At 43.9% G+C, this 18757-nt stretch overlaps 2 protein-coding genes and 1 long non-coding RNA gene across 36 annotated transcripts; 2 read left to right on the top strand and 1 right to left on the bottom strand.

Moving 5' to 3' along the window:
* Nucleotides 1-106: 106 nt before the first annotated feature.
* LOC136197069 (uncharacterized) lies at nucleotides 107-7177 on the top strand. 34 transcript variants are annotated; one of them, XR_010672400.1, is made up of 15 exons: nucleotides 107-521; nucleotides 573-784; nucleotides 836-1009; nucleotides 1198-1372; nucleotides 1424-3973; nucleotides 4036-4113; nucleotides 4173-4414; nucleotides 4474-4577; nucleotides 4650-4798; nucleotides 4848-4930; nucleotides 5092-5167; nucleotides 5219-5417; nucleotides 5980-6062; nucleotides 6139-6635; nucleotides 6690-7177. It is a non-coding gene; the product is annotated as an uncharacterized lncRNA (long non-coding RNA). The 34 variants fall into 34 exon arrangements; XR_010672401.1 differs by having other exon boundaries at nucleotides 1424-3982; XR_010672369.1 differs by having other exon boundaries at nucleotides 107-339; nucleotides 398-521; nucleotides 1424-4414.
* Nucleotides 7178-7702: 525 nt separating this feature from the next.
* On the bottom strand, nucleotides 7703-10047 carry LOC136197599 (uncharacterized). The gene is made up of 9 exons (XM_065987394.1): nucleotides 9958-10047; nucleotides 9902-9908; nucleotides 9772-9815; nucleotides 9538-9740; nucleotides 9275-9486; nucleotides 9091-9223; nucleotides 8183-9041; nucleotides 7884-8037; nucleotides 7703-7833 (listed from the first exon to the last, which is right to left on the bottom strand). Exons 1-9 carry the CDS (start codon nucleotides 10045-10047, stop codon nucleotides 7703-7705), a joined length of 1833 nt encoding a protein of 610 aa, XP_065843466.1.
* Nucleotides 10048-15262: 5215 nt separating this feature from the next.
* On the top strand, nucleotides 15263-16335 carry LOC136197598 (serine/threonine-protein phosphatase 6 regulatory ankyrin repeat subunit A-like). The gene is made up of 7 exons (XM_065987393.1): nucleotides 15263-15358; nucleotides 15409-15510; nucleotides 15570-15668; nucleotides 15716-15820; nucleotides 15886-16002; nucleotides 16051-16155; nucleotides 16207-16335. The coding sequence occupies exons 1-7, from the start codon at nucleotides 15263-15265 to the stop codon at nucleotides 16333-16335; spliced, it is 753 nt and encodes a 250-aa protein (XP_065843465.1).
* Nucleotides 16336-18757: the final 2422 nt, after the last annotated feature.

Raw genomic sequence — 18757 nt, 5'->3', positions numbered from 1 at the left:
CTCCCATGGACCCCCCCTTGCTCGAATCCTAGATCCGCCACTGGTACGATACCTAATGCAATCGATTGCATTAGGTATCGTAAAAGCGAGAGGCCCCGTACACCCAGTTACATTCTGCTGCACGAGCGCTTATATGTTCTGCTGGACTTCGAAGCTCACGTTGAATCGTTCCGCGATGTCGTTGATCTGAGCTAGGATTCGAGCTTGCGTCTCGATCTGCCGCTATATCGCCTCGGCGGATTTCGCTTTGGCGTTCGATTGCTTGGAATATCGCTGCACCTATTGCTATAGACGACAAATATTGCGACGACGAGAAATGCGGATTCGTACACTTGTCCCGTAGGTATAGAGCTCGTTCTGTGCAAAAGACCGAGTTTTTTCTTTTCGCGAGTTTCAGACAGGCTCTCCGAAGGACGTCGGACGTACGAGCATAAGTACCCGAGGCGTTTAGGCAGGCTTTAGATACCACCATATTCGGGGTTTGTTGTTCGACGGCACCCGTATACTCGTGAAGAAAAATGGTGAGTTATCGCCACTTTCCGAAGCGAATTTTGACTCTCTCGTCCTCTAAGACATTTCGATCGTACTTTCAGCAAAGTCCCGGGGCAACTTCGGCCTCGTCAGCGATCGGTAAAGCCGTCCAGTGGCAGGCGAAAGATTCGAGAAAGAAGCGACCCGCTATTTTGGTACGTATATTGAACGAAAACGCTTTTGAGCGCAAAATTTTAAGTCGGATTCCGACGAGGAAGATTTTGTGACCACGAAAAAGCAGGAAAAATTTTAGGTGATAATTTGCACTATTTCCTGTCGATTAACATATATGGATTTCATCTAGATGACGAGGACGAAAGACAAGTGACGTCATCGTCATCAAAAGCAACCGCAAAGAAGCCAAAATCTTATATCGAAGTGACAGCAATCGAAATCGACACCGACATCAAAAGCCACGTACAGAGCCTTTATGAATTGCGATGGGCCAACTCATTTGGGAAGCAAACTACTTCCAGAAGTAAGGCTTTAAAAATATTATATCAGTAAAAGTATAGGTGGGGCCGTGTTTGTCCCATGTAAGCTGTTCTTCTTTTGCTTTTGGCCTCTTGGTCAAGATCTCTTTAGTATGAATAATACGTCTAGAGGCTTTACCTTTAGTAGTTTTGGTCACCCCCTGTCATTCCTAAAAGAATGTTTTGGCCCTAGGTGAGAATTGTCTTGAGGGTTGTCCTTCGTTGTAACGGGCGTGCTGGAGTCTTTTGAACGCGCAGAAATTTTGGACTACATTAAGAAGTACGGCGGTAAAATTTCGGGGCAAGTCGGGAAGAGAACGAGCTATTGCGTCATGGGAAGAGACGCTGGTCCAAAGAAGATTGAAAATGTAATACGTTGATGAATAGAATCGATAATGTATGACGTAAAACTGTGGCAGGTTGAAAAGTTTAAGATCAAGACGTTATTCGAAGACGAGTTTCTGGCGTTCGTTTCGTCTTTGCCTTCGAAACGATCTATATATTCAAAGATGTGTCCTTTTCCAAAGAAACCAAGGAAGGAAAAAATAGAGGAAGAATCGCCGTCTTTTAGAGGAGACGTGGTTTTATCCGGTGACCACGGTTCCGTTCTATGACCAATACAAACCCAAGTCAACGAAAGAGATCATTGGACAGCAAGGAGACAAAAGCAACGTGAAGAAATTGATGAAATGGATTAAGAATTGGAATGACGTGAACGTGAAAAAAAAACAGGTAACGCAATCATTTAGATGACCTCTTTACTAAAGAATGCAACCCTCTCCCCCCCCCCCCCCCCACACGCCCGGATATCGCTAAACCTACAAGTGTCAAATTCAATAGATTGACTCTTCGTCACGTCGAAGAAGGGTGCATATTCTTTGAAAGTGTTGTCCGCAAGCAAACCCGCTTCTAGAGGCGTATTTGGGGAGAGGTCTAGGGTCTTGGCCTTTTTCGATCGATCAGCCCCCTTTGTTGGCGTTAGGGGATTATATAACGTCACCATAAGAGAAGAAGAATTACATTCGTCTACTTAAGAAAAGTCAGAAAAAGAAAGAAAGAAAGAGGACGAAGAAAGAGAGAGAGAGAGAGAGAGAGAGAGGGCCAAACAAGGATTACTGGGTGCCACGCCCTAAAATTATTTAGGGACCTGCTTTCGACAACGCTCCACTAAAAAATTTTTGGCGCCCAAAGCGCGCCAAAACCCCATTTTACGGAACTGGCTACGAGCCTGCATGTCTCCACGCACGAATCAGTGTTCCAAAATCAGAACATCTATCAATTTGGTGGTTTCTACTACTTGTCTGATGTCGTGTCTATTTGAACGATGTTCACAAATTTGATGGATCGACGTTGGAATGGCAACGAATCCGTTCCAATGACCAATTAACGCCCAGCCGGAGAGAAAGCCATGGAATGTGCGTGTTAATTAATGCAGCACTTTTTAGTCACACCAAGCAAAACATCAAAAGACATGAACCCAGTTAACTATCTTTGTCTCTGGACTTGATCAGATCAGCTGCTTCACGAGCAATTCGGCATGCGAATGCCCCATCTCCAGCGCCCGGGGAAACATCAAATCACCGTTCGGTAGGGTAGCTTCACTGTACGACATACTACCAACCGTCACAAAGCCGCATCGTTTCGCCGCACCCTGAGCAAAACGGCCCGTCGAATGAGTAATGACCGAACGAAAGCCTCTTTTACGCCCAAGCTCTGCGTTCTTGGCAATCAGCCGCGTCGCTATGCCTCGTCTTGCAAAACGTTTATCCACGGCCAAGAGGAACTGGTGAAGATACTCGCCGGGTGAAGGCTTCTTATCCAGTGTGGCAAAGTACTCAGCCTGCATCCTTCCATGAACTGATAATATAGGCATAAACTTGTCCATATCAATAGTGCCGTCTTTCACAGCAGGATCGTCTTTTGGAACGAGTGGGCGTGCCAAGTCCTCGCTTACAATCACCCCGCCCACTTGGCCGTCCACTAAGCAGACTGTGGTAAGCTGTTGTGCTACGCTTCGCTCGACATGGAGTCGTGAAAACGGCAGGAAGATTTCGGGAGTGAGTTGGGAGCTCGCCGACATTGGATCACCTCCCGATGAGGAGAAGTTGTGGGCTGTAAGCTCCGCAACTCGCTTTACGTGTTCTTGAGAGAGCACGACGTACTCTTCAATCTCCGTCATCTTCAACAGACTAGTGGAAGGGGAGTCGAATCAAAACGGGTGTTTTGTATGGCTGCGTGCCAGGTATTTAAGTGAGCGTGCGCATAACACGCCCAATACTCCTAATTGCCCTGCGTCGTCACGATGTAAACTCAGCCAGAACTTCGAGAATTTCTACACAAGCACCACATTTTTCGCTTTCAGCGTGTCACGTCGATTTCGAATTTGGGTATGAGCGCTCAAGCGCTCACGTCTAATCGTTAATTAGCCACGACTGACGATGAAGTACCGGATTTGTGCGCAAAGTGCACGACTTTGCGAACGAGGGAGGCGAATAAAGACGAGTGCTGATTGGTCCCTAAATTCGTTTTACTAGACTTCGCGGATCGACGCGTGACCGTATATGGTCAAAATTGCGGCTCACGTGAAACGTTTCAACTAACCGCGTGACGCATCTGCTCGTTTTGTGTTTGCTTGACCTCACGCGTCGAATGCCTCGAACAAAGATGGCAACAAAGACGGCTGCTGGACCAAGTGGCCAAAGGTCCTGGCTCAGCAACGAACGTCTTACACGTACCCTTTGCTGATTGCATTGTCTGTACTCGATCCGTCACTTTGTTAGAGACTTTTCGCTGAGGGAGGGAATGTAGCTCCAGACCGGCCTCTCTCCCCGGAATGGAGAGACGGCCTGCAGAGTAGGAAACCGTCCTGTAACTCCGCGTATTATGACGAGAGGAACGTAATGGACGCAGGAATGAACGCCTGCAGAATCATAATGTGAAAGCTAGGCGGGGCGCCACTAGATTCTAAAGCTGAGCAAGTACGCGGCCTTTGTGTTCTCGACTAACCATTCGTTTTCTTGCACTATGTCAGGATGCTTTGTGGATATGGGCAGGTGAATAGCCCATATAAAGAGGGCTCGTATGGCTACGCTCGCTCACGTGGTGGAAAGTAAATTATTTAGTGGGCAGTTCCGTAAGACACGCCCCGATCAGACTCCACATTTGTAGGGGTTCTTGGCCAATGACGTATTGTAGTGTATCCTATCATGAACGCGAAAGCTTCAAAGCGTAGCTTACAAAGATTCTCATTGACATGTCTTGGTAGTTTCACGTCGCAAAATACTGGCTGCTTTGCCAAAGCCCTTCGCTCTTCTACATCGGTGCTTTGAACGCTGGCCACCTCCGAGAGCGTCGGTTACAGAAATAATATTTTATTTATTATGCTTCCACGTGTTCTTGTGCTTATCCGGGTAATAGCATAAGAAAATACAAACGTTTCGTGTTTTGGCTGAGTATTTATTGTCGCTAGGCGCGCTTGAACCATGCAAATTGGCAGCTTTCTTTGCGCTAGTGCTCTGTGAAAAGGTGAGGCTTCCTAACGGGTCTCCGGAACAGATTTTCACATGGCAAAGGGTAACGCGGAGCTCGCGACGCGTCTTTATTTTTCTGTGTAAAGGCGCACTCAATGCGTTTATTTTCAAGCAGAATTGGAAGCGCCTCGGGTCTTTCCCATCGCCCAAGAAATGAATTTGTCCATGTCTATTTCGCAGCCCGTCTCTCGTTCATCGTTTCTTCACTACCATCCAAGGCTATTTTCAGATGACAGCACATTGGCATTACGTAAACAGCATTACGTAAACATTCTTCTGCACAGCAGTATACAGTACCTATAATTTTTTTCAGTTATTGGAATACAATCATGGTCTGCCCAAGAGTTAGGAAAAGGCGGCGACTGAACTTCACTCTATTCTATGAAACGCAACTGTGTAAAATAATGTGGAGAAGACGTTCGCATACTTAATAATTGATCCTAGATTTTTGTTGCAATTAATTAAGCGTTTAACTCTTGATAATATCGCATGGCAGTATTTTTATCTAAGTAACTTGTATTATTTCGAATCATGATTTAATAATATTTTGTTTTTAGGTTTCTCTTGTGGATTCCTCTCCATATTGAGTACGTACGACTAAATAGAAGATTTCAAAGTTTTCAAGAAGAGAATGTAAGTGAGTTTTATTCTTCTTACCGGTAACTTTTATTTCTTCTCTGGAAGAAAGTAGTGTATGACACGTTCAAGATAATTGGACTGTGCACGGACGCTGAACGCTACGCTCTAGTTTGGCAATTTGCATGAGCTCTTTGCTGTCTTCTAGAATGCAGGGTAGAATTTCGATTAGCAGCCACGCAAATTGCAATTACCATGGCCCATCTCCACTACAATTGTCGTCCTATCATTCACTGCGACATAAAAGGTGAGTATATCATTTGCATGACGAGTCGCCAGAGAAAGAAAAAGCTGGCATTTTTAGAGGTGTTTTTGATTTTAAATTTTGGTTTCTCGAAAATGGCGACTCTGATCGCTGTCACTAGCGATCAGTCAGCTGGATAGTTGCCTTCAGGCACTGGCTGCTACGTACATCGCTCCTGAGCGATATGAAGTTAACCCTCACGATAGGCGTGTGAAAATAGAAGGAGCGCCCTTTAGTTTCATAGTGAAGAGATGCCTATCTCCTTTATTTTCATATTTAACAGATGTAGATTAAGTGGGCGCGCGATGTTCGCAACGGCCGCAGCACGCAAAAATCCCCTGGCCCTAGTGATGCAGAACCCCCAGAGGGAAATAACGCGTTGTATTCATATGCGTTTCATATCTGTGTATTTCAAAATGATTTTTTTAAATGTAAAACAGATTTTTCCGTTTATTATTTTACCTAACACCATGCAGTACACAAAAAGTTGTGAGTTAGTCCTAAATTTCACGTGCAAACTCATGAGATTTGGCTCTATCTCAACAAAATTATTCTTTCTTACAAGCGTCACAATCTGTGAGAGAGAATGCAATCAGAGCGGCAGCAATGATTTTCTACTGTGTAAAGGAAATGACCCAAAATTTTACAGTAATTCGTAAATAATCAAGTAGCACTTAAACAAATTTGAGCATGCACAACAAACAAACGAATTCTTTCTTTTTAGCACACATTGAAAGTCAGTCGTCTGTCAATTGCCGCCACTCCACACCTCGAGCGCTTCTTCATGAGACGAGGACCTTCGACGTATTGCGCTACTTCGGTGCTCATATCATACCAAAAGAACGTTTGCACATCCGAAGCATCGTGACAAGCGCCTCGCATCACGCCACCGACGCTATATACCTTTTGGTTATAAAGGCAGTACGCATTGTCATAGAACCGACGTAAGGTATCGAGAAAAGGAGGACAATCCCCAACCTTATAACGAGTCAGTTGACCGTTACGTACGTCGAGCGTTAAATGTTCAAAAGGCCTCGTATCGGGCCACGATAAAATTTCTCGACGTAAATGCAGACAGTTACGGTCTGTGCACAGAAATTGAAAAACGAACTCGTCGTCGTTCTCGTCGTAGCCTTGAGAACAGAAAGGGACGTCTAGCCAACAATCTGCAAAGGGATCGTACTTGAAAACATCCAAGTTCTCTCCCACCAAACCTATCAGGTTAGAAGCGAGAACATAGATATGATCGTTTGATACGAGTGTTCCTTCAACTAGAACAGGCTTCGACAACGATTGGAGAGATGTCCAACTATTCGTCGCCGAATTGTACTGTTCGCATAGCGTGAACTCATTCTCGCCTCTATTGGATCCCATTGCATAGATGCGATTCTCGTAAACAACAACTCCTTTACCGGTTCGATTGAATTGCATGGGGGAAACATCGCTCATCCTATAGACACTTACTTGAGTGAAAGCAGGGGAGGGTTCGTCGTAGAACGCTTTCTGATGTAAGCGTCGAATGACAATGAAAGAGCAACAGGCAAACAGAGCTTCTATAATCTTGATGAGATTAGGAAGAAGACACTCAAGCGTCTGTAAATTACAAGGATTCGCTGCACGTGAGAGAACAGCTCAATAGTTATAGGCATCTGAACACGCATGTAGTATAATGAAAGTGTTTCTATATTCGCACATGACGTTGCTTGGGAAAAAAAAAACATGCAAAGCGGCTAAACAATGTTTAAAAAAGTACTATGTATTAAGGTTCTGCTCCGAGTTTGTGAGCATGATGAGAAGTCATTGTATACCCTATCTACCTCAATCTCGATATCACCTATTTATGTCCTTTTTGAGAGATAAAGTCAACAACAGAAACGAATGCGTCGATTATCGGCGTTGTCCCAATTTATTGACAACGTTTTTCAAGGAGTTGACAGGGTCAGCGACAGGGTCAATGTCAGGTACGCAATAAGAGTTAACTAAAAGACATCAGCACCCTCCAAATATTTTTCTTGGGGCTCTGTCCTCAGACCCTCCTTTCAAAAATCCTGCATCCGCGAACTGATTATGGCAAGAACAGATGCGGAGTATTTCATGTGAATTCATTTTTATATTTCTTCGTGAGCCGTACATAGGCCGACTACAAGATCAAGGAAACACATGGAACACCAACCGCCAGAAAAAAAGCAAACATGCAGAATACGTCAACAACACTCAGAAACAGACGATACGGTTAGAATGATATAAACGGCGATTTTGCTTACTGATCAGATAACTAGTAATATGTCTTAACTGGTTTCTTTCGCAACACACTGAACGCACAGTATGGTCGAATCAGTATAGGGTGGGCATGGCAGCGTCAGGCAATTACTCTGAGCAGGCTCGAAAACAAGACCATTACTAACATCAGAGTTGTCTCCTGTAAGAAAAACCATACATTTCAATTAAAAAGTTAATTACATCTAAGACCTAAATAGGGTTCGGAGTTTTTGTCCATGCAGACTGCGCTTCCACCGTTATAAAACTCGTATCCTTCGTAAGCAGCTCTAAACCCAAGGGGGCACGAGCGAGTTCCAAATAGAGTAAACGTTGAGACAGCAGCAGCACACACAGTGCAAGGTACCTGAAAAAAAAACATAGATTAATCTTGGTATATAGTAGCCAAAATCTTTTACGAAACCTAATTACTGCTATACTTATTGTGTACATTAAGTGTCTCAAATTACTATTCACGCTGGTGTTATATCTTGGAAAAACAATACAGTTACCTGCTTTGAATCCAAATCGACAATTTCTTTGTAAGGTATTCCTTTGTTTCGTGTGACGTATTGTCCTGCATACCATACTAAATGAAGCAATGGAGAGATATCGCGGAAGTCTGTTTTTTGGATCACGCGTTTTGGAACGCAAACGGCTTTATGGCTTGTTGCTGCAACAAATCCTGTGTACAGCGTCAAAATGTCTGAAGGGCACGACGTCCGACCAAATCGCGTGAAAACAGCTTTGGGCTGTTTTAGACTGATTGTGCAAATTGCGCAAGGAGAATAGATCCTCTTTTTGCCATAAGTTACGCCTCGAAATTTGGGTGAATATGATGCGGAATGAAAAACGGGTTGAATGAGATTTGCCCCATTGACACCGTTGCTGAATTGGTAAACAGGATCTTTATCAAAGCAATCCATATCGCTTATGCCTGCCAGAATGCCAGTATACTCTTGATGCAAATTACCAGGGCAGTCTGATCGATCTGGCACCATGACAGAATTCACTTTGTTTTTCGATAGACACACTGAGCATGATGCTGCGTTGTCCGTTGTGGCGGTTCCAAAGTACCGTGTGAAGACAAGAAAATTTAGGCTTTGGCTTGCTCGCACGGTCGGTTTAGATGGCATTGAAGGCGCGCAGTGCAGTTGTCCATACGCACCTGATGGGTGTTTTGATAGAACTAGACCAGAATAGACGAGATGCTGACCCTTGGTGCATTCTTTTTGTCCCCAATGCGTGTATATAGCTCCAGTTACATTCTTTGGTGTAGAGCAAACGACGCACTCTAACGGATCGGCATCGCTATAGTCTCGCTTGTTTTTGTCTCTACTTTGAGCGAAGGAGAATATCCACTTTCTTCTTCTAAATTAAAACAGTGTTAATTTTGAACTAAGCTTATTATTTTGCTTACGTTTCTATCTTGTCGCTCGAAGAACTGGGAACAGTTTCCATGCTCTTGTCTACGCACTCCCTGTACTGGTCTGTAGGACCCATTACAAAGCCGCTGTACTCCTTAATCCAACTAGAAGGACAATCGCTTCGACCTGTTACAAAAAAGTAATGGGAACAGCTTTCTCTGTACAACACTTACATACCTGGAATCACTAAGGAGTCGTAGGCGTCGACTCCACAAATTGAACACGCAACTCCTTGACCATACTCTTTAGTAAGGCGTCCTGTTCGTTTACCATTTTCATACACCCTAGTTCCGTAGAGCCCTAATTCCACTCTCGCTGCTGCGCCAAAAGTGTTGTAGTATTCATATTGGGGTTTATTGGTTAGACACGTAGCACTACCCGGCGGTACACTAAACAAATATATTAGTAAATTACCAAATAAAAACGTCTTCTGCTTTTACGATGACGCATAGCCGGTAGATAGCGTATAAGCTCCTTCCCTGCACGTTGATTTTCCCCAACGGACGTAGGTGGTAAAACGGTCGCCATCGAAATTTATTGTGCACTTCTCAAGGTTGCAGGGCTTTTCTTCAGTAAGCACTGGACAATCGTTCTTGTAAACATAGGAAATGATTTCTCTTGTGCGTGTTCTGTTTTCGCAATTCTAAAAAATATTACATTGAAAAATAGCTCACATATGAATTTTCAAAGCTAACTATTTCAGAGCATTGAGACCACCCTGCCCATAGAGTAACTCTGCATGAAAGTCCTAACGTTTTATTGCACTGTATTACTAATCAAAACAGTTGAAAAAGCCTTCTTTACCTGGATCCTATTTAAGAAAAAAAATTAATGAGAAGGGAGCGGCGCTTTCTAGTTACCGGGCATGAAAAAATCTCCTCGTCGCAGCTCACAAGCTTAAAAATGACAAGAAATGTAACGACTTGCGGAGTAACCAGAAAAGTAGACATTCAAAGTAGCAATGCTGAGCGTCGTCAAAACCTAGAGGCAGAGTGCAAATTGTAAACGAGGTACGTTTCTTTGAGTAAAACAAGAACAACGGAGATCTAAATCTTGAAAGATGAAAGTAAGATTCAGCTGTAAAAGAGTCTGGTGTTCCATGCAACCACCGATTACTACCCTGTTCTTTTGCCTAGCGGGAATTAATTGTGCCTCTAGAGAGACGAACAAGGACCACTGCATGGCTTTATCATGCACATTTTAAGGGTTACACTTAGTGAAAGACCAGTCTGTCAACTTTGACGTGATATAAATAGAGAAGTGCTCGGTTGCTAGCTTATGATGGGTATAGAAAGCGAAAATTTACCTGAGTGAAAGCGCGAGAGGGTTCGTCGTTGAATGCTCTGATGTGAGCGTCGAATGACAATGAAAAAGCAACAGGCAAACGGAGCTTATATAATCTTGACGTAATGAGAAAGAAGACGCCCAAGTGTAAATAACAAAGATTTGATGCACCTGAGACACCAGCTTAATAGTCAGCAGCATCTGGCATGCAACGTGTATTGCATGCAATGGACGTGTTTCTATATTCGTACATGACATTGCTTCGAAAAAAAAACATGCACAGAAGAAGAAGGCGCTAAACAACTATAACAACAGCGAAAGAGAAAAAAAGTGAGGGATTTTCTAAGAAGAAGAACGCAAACAGTTTTGATAACTGTTAACGTTCGCGTAAGTCTACTTTCAGAAAAGTAATGCTATAAGATGAGCATTTTCACAGCAATGGATAAGACGGTTCAACAATGTTTGAGAACGTACTACCTATTTAGGTTCTGCTCCGTTCATTGCTTGAAGAAGTGTCAGTGTAGCGTGATGAAAAGTTATTGTACTCTATCTATTCAGCATGGCTTCAAGATACCAGCGCTGGGCCTGAAAGCAATCTTTGACTTTCAACGCATAAGCAAATTGAAGTTCACATCTGCAACAGCGTTGTTTACGCATTTTTTCTGTTTCGCATAATCATGCAAGATTCAAAAGCCAGCTGGCATCTTAATTAACCTAAACTACGAATGAAGAAACAGCTGACACCCTAAGCTAAACTTTGAATGAAGAAATGCTACCTGAACGGGCACTGTATGGCAGTGTATGCTTGTAGCCATTCTCTCATTCAAGAACAGCAACACAACCAACTGAGAAGGTAGCATGGGTAGTTCATTTTCAAAACACGCGTCCGATTGAGTAAGACTCACTGTTTTTTTACATATCACACGACGTAAGAGACGAACAAAAACGTACGAAAGAGCTAGCCTCCCAAGCAAGGGAATGGCCCCGAGCACACACACTACAGCATATGCATTATCAAGGTTCTGCTCTTATGCTTGAATAAGTATTAGTGTGGCGTAATGAACCCTATCTATTCTGCATGGCTTCAAGATGCCAGCTGGGCCTGAAATTTCCAACGAATTAAAAAATTGAAGTTCACAGCTGCAGCAGCGTTATTCAAACATTTATCCTGCTTTGTCCATCATGACCCAAAATCCAGCTGCCTGGCTTCCTAAGCTAAAGAACGAATAAATATCGAAACAGCTGGCATCCTGCGCTAAACTATGAATAAAAAATGCCTCCTGAACGTGCACTGTATACCTGCAACCATTGACTCATTCTCGTAACTTCAACACAACAAACTACCCTAGTTGCTCGTTTTACCTGAAATAGAGCCCAAAGCATCCCTTTAAGTACTTATAGAAGCTTTTTCGTTTGGCCGATCGAGTCTCGACGGAAGACCCCCTCCCCTGACTTGTTTTAACACTCCATCTCGCGATCTCCCGGCCATTTGACGCAATCGATTGACGAGACGAAGTTCAAACGCGATGGAGCGTTGAGAAAGCGGACGACTGTCCTACCGAAGGAGGCTCGACGCTGCCTGGAGCGCTGAACGCCGAATTCGTCGACGGAGAGCCCTCCATATCCTAGTTAGCGCGCGTGCGCGACGTAAAATGTTTCGAAGTGGCTATTGTTACGACAGTCGTTCTAGCGCACTATAGCCACTATAGCCGCAGTCTAGCATTATAAAGTCATCCGATAACGTCAGGTATCTAGGGATGCCGCGATAGCTCAACGGGCGGGGGGGGCGGGGGGGGGGGGGGGGGGGGGGTGCTGTGGGACGACCGGATGCATGAACCAGGGGGCACGTGACGGGATCAGAGGTTCGAATCCCGATGCGTGCTGCCTTTTTTTTCATTTTTTTTCATTTTTTTTCTTTTTTTCTCTGCACCTAAGCAGCGATATACGATCACCCGCGACTGTGGCTTAACCGCCCGTAGCATGGTGGTTCCAGGGGGGCGAAGCCCCCCTCTGCGACCTATGCTCATTGGGGCGGTTAAGCCCGGAGCGGGACCGCCACCGATACCAGTAAGGTTTTGGGTTAGGGTTGGGTTAGGTACATGAATAAAACGCTTTATAAGCTCTCTACTCTATAGTGCGCTAGACTGGCGTAGCAATAGCCTCAGAGGTCCAGTTACGACTGTCGTAACAATAGCCACTGCCAAAATGTTTCCTCACTACAGTGAGAATTTTACGCGAATTAGACGAACGAATATCCCTACGCGTCCAAAGATTAACGGAAATGCGCTGGAATCGACGTCGAAGAGGCTCAGAAAGTTTATGCACGGTTTCGAAGGGAAACGCAGGTGAGCGAACGCATCTCTCTCGATTCCCCGAGAAAATGAATCACAACTTTTGCCCTCTGATTCGACTATAAGCCCCAAAACTGTCTTTGACCGAATCAACGGATCGAAATCACGAGTCCTTTTTTTCCCTACGATTCGATCGAGTTCGCCGCGTTTCTTTTGAAATGCGAACTCGATCGAATAAATTGGAGCGTTTCTGGTCGCCTTTTGTCGCGCTTTCTCGCGTTTCGTGGAGATTCGTGAACGAATCGGTGACGTCACGTGTATAGGCCATCTTGGCCATGCAAGCGTGCACGTGCTCGTCTCTTGTTCCCATTTTCTTTTGGGACAAACGCTGCACGCGGGTGATCGCTCCTATTATGACCTTATTTGGTTGCGCGTAGAGGTGCAAAAAGCAACGCTCTCTCGCGTGATGCCGTTGCGGTTTATAACGCACACCCGACGTCCAATCAGCGAAGAGTTTGCGTCACCGTTCGTACGCGAGTACATAAAGTCGAGCACGGCGCTCTCCCTCTTTACGTAACCCCGTCGCTTGAGAACTCGCTCGTACGCTTGGTTAGTCGTTGGAAGACAGGGAGCCAGAGGGACGAACGATATTCCGACGCACGGTCGTGGAGCAACGGCGTGAAAGTGATTAGAGGCACATCCCTAAGACCTCTAGGGGCTTTCGCGTCGGGAAAACACGCTCCGTCTTATCGAGGATTGTTTCCTTGGTATTACACGGGACAGCGTGGGCGTTCGTCGGCTCTCCTCCACGTCGAGCACACGATGAGCGGGCCTCTTCGGCGGTGGTGATAGTCGTCTCCCGGGGGGGCAACGAACCTCGGAGGCCCACGAAATGTGGGATTCTGATCCAATTCATGCCATTGGTGAGGGTCGGGTTGCGAAGCGTCTGGACCTCCACGTGGTGCGACCTGGGTCACGCAAACACAGACGTGCTTCATTTCGGCTTTTTTGGTAAGTCCGTAGTTGTTTTGAACGGCTCCTGGCCTTGTTTCTCTAGGTTTTCTTTTGCTATCCGAAACTGTGTCAGTTGGAGGTGTGACTTTCTATCTCTTACTTTTTTACTGCCGCTTGCTTTGTTTCGCACTGTTATTGTTCTTTTTTTCTTGTTTACTTTTTTTGTTCTGTAGTTAGAATAGCTTTGAAGCGTAGAGTAGTAATATAGAAAAAACTCAATAAATGAAGATGTATCCGGGAAGCGTTGCTCACGTGCAGAATTTTACACTTTCCTAGCAGCCAAGCCCTACAAGTAACGTGAAACGTTCGAGAGAACGAGCTTTTCCTGTGACTAGTTATTAGTTTACTTACGGTAGACCTCGTACTTCTTCCCTACTGATTATCCCTGTTATATTTCCTAATTATTAAAGCAACAATTACTTCAGACTATTCTTGCTCTTTGGTTTGAATCGTTAAGAAAGGCGGTAATAATTTTTATCTTAAATTGAAATAAGTTGCAAGGCACTACTTATTCACTCTCTTTGAAGAGTGATTTGAAAAGTTGAAGTATTAATACCAGATCTATCGTTTTGTCCTGCGATGTCGCAGTGCAAAATGTCAAAACGAGCGGAACACAAAGCTTACGATTTTTCACTAAAGAATGATAGAAAAGTGCGTGGATACAGTAGAAGCGGGAAAGATAATCAACAACACAACATCAAATATCACTTGCCTGAAACGCCATCTTACCAGCGCTCTGGAAAATCAAAAACAAACATCAATACAATCACAACAGTTAGTCTAGTTAATTTTTTTCAAAGAGCTTGCAGAAACATGAAATCATTTTAAAAAGCACTTTCTCTTCTCATTGCGTACCTGGCATCGATCTTGTCGCTGGTCGACTTCTTGAGCGTTGCACAGTCGATTTCAAAAACTTTGTCTAAGCATTGAGACAACGTCGATAGCGACTCATTTGCTTCCGTTGTTGACTTCAGCTCCCAAAAAGGATATGAATAGGTGATGTCGAGATTGAGGTACTTGTTAGGTCTTTCCTCTTCCAACATTTTTCCCAGTCTCTCAGACAGCTGTTTGAACGTGGGACGCTTTTCATCTTCACCATGCCAATAATCAGACATCAATGAGCGCCTCAAAAGAACAATAGAACTAAGGTAGCCACAATGAAATAGAAGACCACTCACAGTTCCTCGAAACAGTTCTCTGAACAGTCTAGCCGGTCTCCCCTGCGCAAACGCAAGAGAACATCCCTACTTGTCATGCAAGGATAGGGGAAGCAGCCTACAATGTAGGAAATAATTTGAAAATGTGACAACGCAGGCAAAAAAAAACCAATATAACTAAAGTGAAAATCTCCCACAAGACAACTCCATAAGACCACCTAAAAATTAAAAATATTTTCTTGTGGCTCTAAGATAAGTTGTTTAAGTGGATTTACACGTCACTTTACTCAGTAAATAGGCGGTGCATAATAGCTTCGATAGACATCCATCGGAGAGGCAAACGTCTGGCGGTCTTCTGACAGTATGCGCCGTCCTCGTAAACGGCTCGTGTCAGTCCAAAGTCGGATACTTTGACGAAAATGACACCCTTGCTGTACGCATGTAGTGAAAATCCTATTTTCGTCGTAATTCAAGAACTAATTGAATTAGGAGCTGATGTTTCTGCAAGAGATAATGTTAGTCAGACTACTTATTCCACACTCGTTGTTTATTCAAGTATTTGTAGAAAAAACGCAAAGCCTTGCATTATGGCGTGCAAAATACATCAGACATATCAATTATTGAGCTATTGATTGATGAGGGCGTTGGCGTCACGTGTAAAGATCAGGTGATGTGTTACCTTCTTATTCAAATTTGAAAAAGAATCACAGGTGTATTATTTAATAGGGAGGGAAGGCTCCTCTGCATTATGCCTGCTTATATGGAACCTCGTCTGCCGTGCAATTTCTCGTTGAGCACGAAGCTGCCATTAATATCGCCAACAATGTTAGTAGAATTTGTTTTTACTACTTTTATTTCTAGTTCATCTTCAGTTGGGGATAACGCCTTTCATGTATGCGTGTCGCAGTTCCATTGATCGTTCATTGAAAGTTGGCTTCTTGGATGAAAAAGGAGCTGACTGTGAAGCAAAAGATCACGTGAGATGCCGTTCATTGGCTAAAAAACCAATCGTTCAATCAATCAATTACCGTTTCTGTTTCAGGAAGGGAAGACGGCTTTGTTTTTTGCCACCTCTTCCTCAGAGTCTGAAAAAGACGTGAAATATGTTCTTCATCATCTCGTCATTGAGAAATGCATTAATGTCAATTCTGTTGAAAAGGTGGAATTCTTATGATATTTTGCGTTTCATTTGGAAATTCGATTTTAGAAGAAGAAAACACCATTATTGTACGCATGCAGTCATCATCGACCTTCTTTGGTCGTTGCTCAGCAACTAATTGATTTAGGAGCTGATGTTTCTGTAACGAATATGGTTGGTCACAATCCTTATATTTCACTCGTTCTCTCTATTGAGTCTTTGTAGACGAAACAAAATGCCTTGCATCTGGCTGCTAAAACGTTCTACGTAGACAAAGCAATTATTGATCTATTGATCGAAGAGGGCGTTGACGTCATGTTTCAAGATAAGGTGACAGGATTTATTTTCTATTGAATAAACTGAATGCGTGAACGCAAATTTCAGGACGGAAAGACGCCTCATCAGGTGGCACGTGATGGTGAAATAAGAGCTCTCCTTCGGCAGCATTACGTACGTCATCATTTTGAATTATTTCTTGTACGTAATTACTTTAATAGGACGCCGCCCGATTTTCCGTTCTTCATCGAGAAATGGTTCGACCAGATTCGATAAAATTGTGCGTAATAGGCCCAGAAATGGCGGGAAAGACGACGCTCGTGAATTCGCTTCTTCAACTTGATCGTTCTCCACCCAAAGATAAAGATCGCACTTCCGGCGTTGAAATTCACAATTGTATTATTCCGCTAGTGGGCAAAGAATCGGCTTGGGATTTTGGTGCCCAACCGACCTTTCACAGCGCCCACGGTCTCTTTTTTCAAGAGTCCAATACAATGTTTATTCTCGTCCTCCCAATTCGAGAGGAAGATGAGTTGGAGGAGAGACTTCAAAAGAATGGCCAATTATGGTGTGCGTTTGCCAAGGCTTCATTGAGAGCGCTTCCGAAGTCGCCGATTCCACTTATGATGATTTTCAATTTGATTCGTACTAAAGAGGAAACGGGAATTGAAGCCAGCTTTCTGTCAAAGCGAGTCGCCAGACATCTTCAAGAATTATTTGGCAACACGTTTAAAATTGAACTTAGTCACGTGATTGAAATGGATTGCAACAAGCGCAGTTCGGTTCGCATGGACGACTGCCGAAAGAAGCTTAAGAAAATTCGTGAAAATATGCTCGAGGTAATGACTGAATACATTGAAATTCACTTCACTACGTCACTTTTTTTGACTTCATTTAAAGGCAGCGAAAGGCGTTCCAAAATTATGTCACGAAATTGAGAAGCATCTCTCGGTCTCGGACGAAAAGAGAGATTATCAGTTGGCTTATTTCCTGACGACTGACGATTTCCAGAATTGGATTGCTGAAGTTGTCCGCATCGTTCTAAGCGAGGACGAGAAAAAAGTTGCCGTTGAGTATCTTGACTCGTCTGGACTAGTGAGCAAATATCAATGCGTATACCAATGCTTGAGTAATATGCTTTAATTAATAGATAATTAATTTGGGTCGACGAATTTGTGTTCGACCTTCGTGGCTTTGTCAAAACGTGATCGGTCCTCTTCTAGCTCCCGCCTGGTTTCCAGTTTCTTTGCGAAAAGACAAATTGTGAAAGGCGTCAAAGCTTCAGATCAACTTGGCTCTGACGGCATTTGAGGACGATCTAATACAGAAGAGCTGTCCGTTTCCATTCGTTGTGACGGTCGATGACGCGATCGAAATTCTCTGCTATTTGGATCTGTGCGTCGAGCTGGAAGAGACGCCTGGAGAGTATCGGATTCCCGCTCTTCTCGATGATTCAATTCCTTCCGACGCTTGGGTTGAAGACTCGTTGCTCGACGTATATCGTGGCCAACGATACGAGTGCGCTGAGCCTGTCGACATCATCTCGCCGTCGTCGTTTGTTATTTTTCAATGCCGCAGCTTTCGTCTGACGGACACGGGTCAAGAGCTGTGGAAGAACGGCATCAAGTTAGTGAAGCTCGCTGAAAAAAATGTAATTGAGTGTCTCGTTCAATTGGGAATAAAGAAAAAGCGTCATTGCATTGACGTCATCCTTCGTTGGTCCAGCAAATTCGATTGCCAAGCCGCTGCGAAGGATTTTTTCAGCGAGCTGAAATTGATGATCGTTCAAGCGTGCGACGAACGAAGTCCAGGAGTTATTCTCAATTGGTTCTATTTAGACAGTTCTCACCTCCGACAACTTAATGATGATCCGGCCGTTTATTCGTCAAGTGAAGTGGACTACAAAGTCAACGAGTAGACTCTTGACGACGTCATATTTTCTACTCGGCCTAAGAAACGTCATCATTCTTCTGTCAGAGACTTGGTAATAATTGCCTCTTGTTTCACTTCAGGTACGCTTCCTATTGAAAAAACATTTTGAATCTACATTTGTCTGCCTTTAGACTCTTTTCCCTCTAATGAAAATCTGGTGTCAGAGTAGCTAGTTCGGGCGTGCGCTGCCGTTGACGGAGCCAATTGGGAATTGATGAGTATAGCCTTTGGAATTAGTCTAGATGATCAATTTGACATTGAAAAAAGCAGTGGCAACATCAACATTCGTCGGTGGAGAGTTTTGGAGCTTTGGATGAAACGAAAAAAGGCTCCTACAGTTCGTCAACTTTTGGATTGTCTTGATTATGCTAACGTGGGCCAGTTCGCCGTTGAAACACAATACAAAAAAATGTTTGGACGTAAGGAAAGCAAATAAGTGCTTTGGAAACAAGCTGGACTAGTACTTTTTGTAGCTTGGTATGAGGTATTATTTGTTGTTTATCATTTTTGTGTCCGTTATGTTTCGATCATTAGGCTTACACTCATTTCCTCATCCTAATATTAAATG

Source organism: Oscarella lobularis, chromosome 17, assembly GCF_947507565.1.
Source record: "Oscarella lobularis chromosome 17, ooOscLobu1.1, whole genome shotgun sequence".
Classification (NCBI taxonomy): Eukaryota; Metazoa; Porifera; class Homoscleromorpha; order Homosclerophorida; family Oscarellidae; genus Oscarella; species Oscarella lobularis.
This window is presented reverse-complemented; position numbering and strand designations above follow the sequence as displayed.

Bases quoted from the DNA above. Each gene is read 5' to 3' on its own strand.
- LOC136197599 (XM_065987394.1), bottom strand. From the start codon at position 10,047: ATGTCTACTTTTCTGGTTACTCCGCAAGTCGTTACATTTCTTGTCATT. The intron at 9,741-9,771 runs GTGAGCTATTTT...AATATTTTTTAG, and splicing joins TTAGCTTTGAAAATTCATAT to AATTGCGAAAACAGAACACG. The intron at 8,038-8,182 runs GTAACTGTATTG...TTTTTTTTTCAG, and splicing joins TCGATTTGGATTCAAAGCAG to GTACCTTGCACTGTGTGTGC.
- LOC136197598 (XM_065987393.1), top strand. From the start codon at position 15,263: ATGACACCCTTGCTGTACGCATGTAGTGAAAATCCTATTTTCGTCGTA. The intron at 15,359-15,408 runs GTTAGTCAGACT...AAGTATTTGTAG, and splicing joins ATGTTTCTGCAAGAGATAAT to AAAAAACGCAAAGCCTTGCA. The intron at 16,156-16,206 runs GTTGGTCACAAT...GAGTCTTTGTAG, and splicing joins ATGTTTCTGTAACGAATATG to ACGAAACAAAATGCCTTGCA.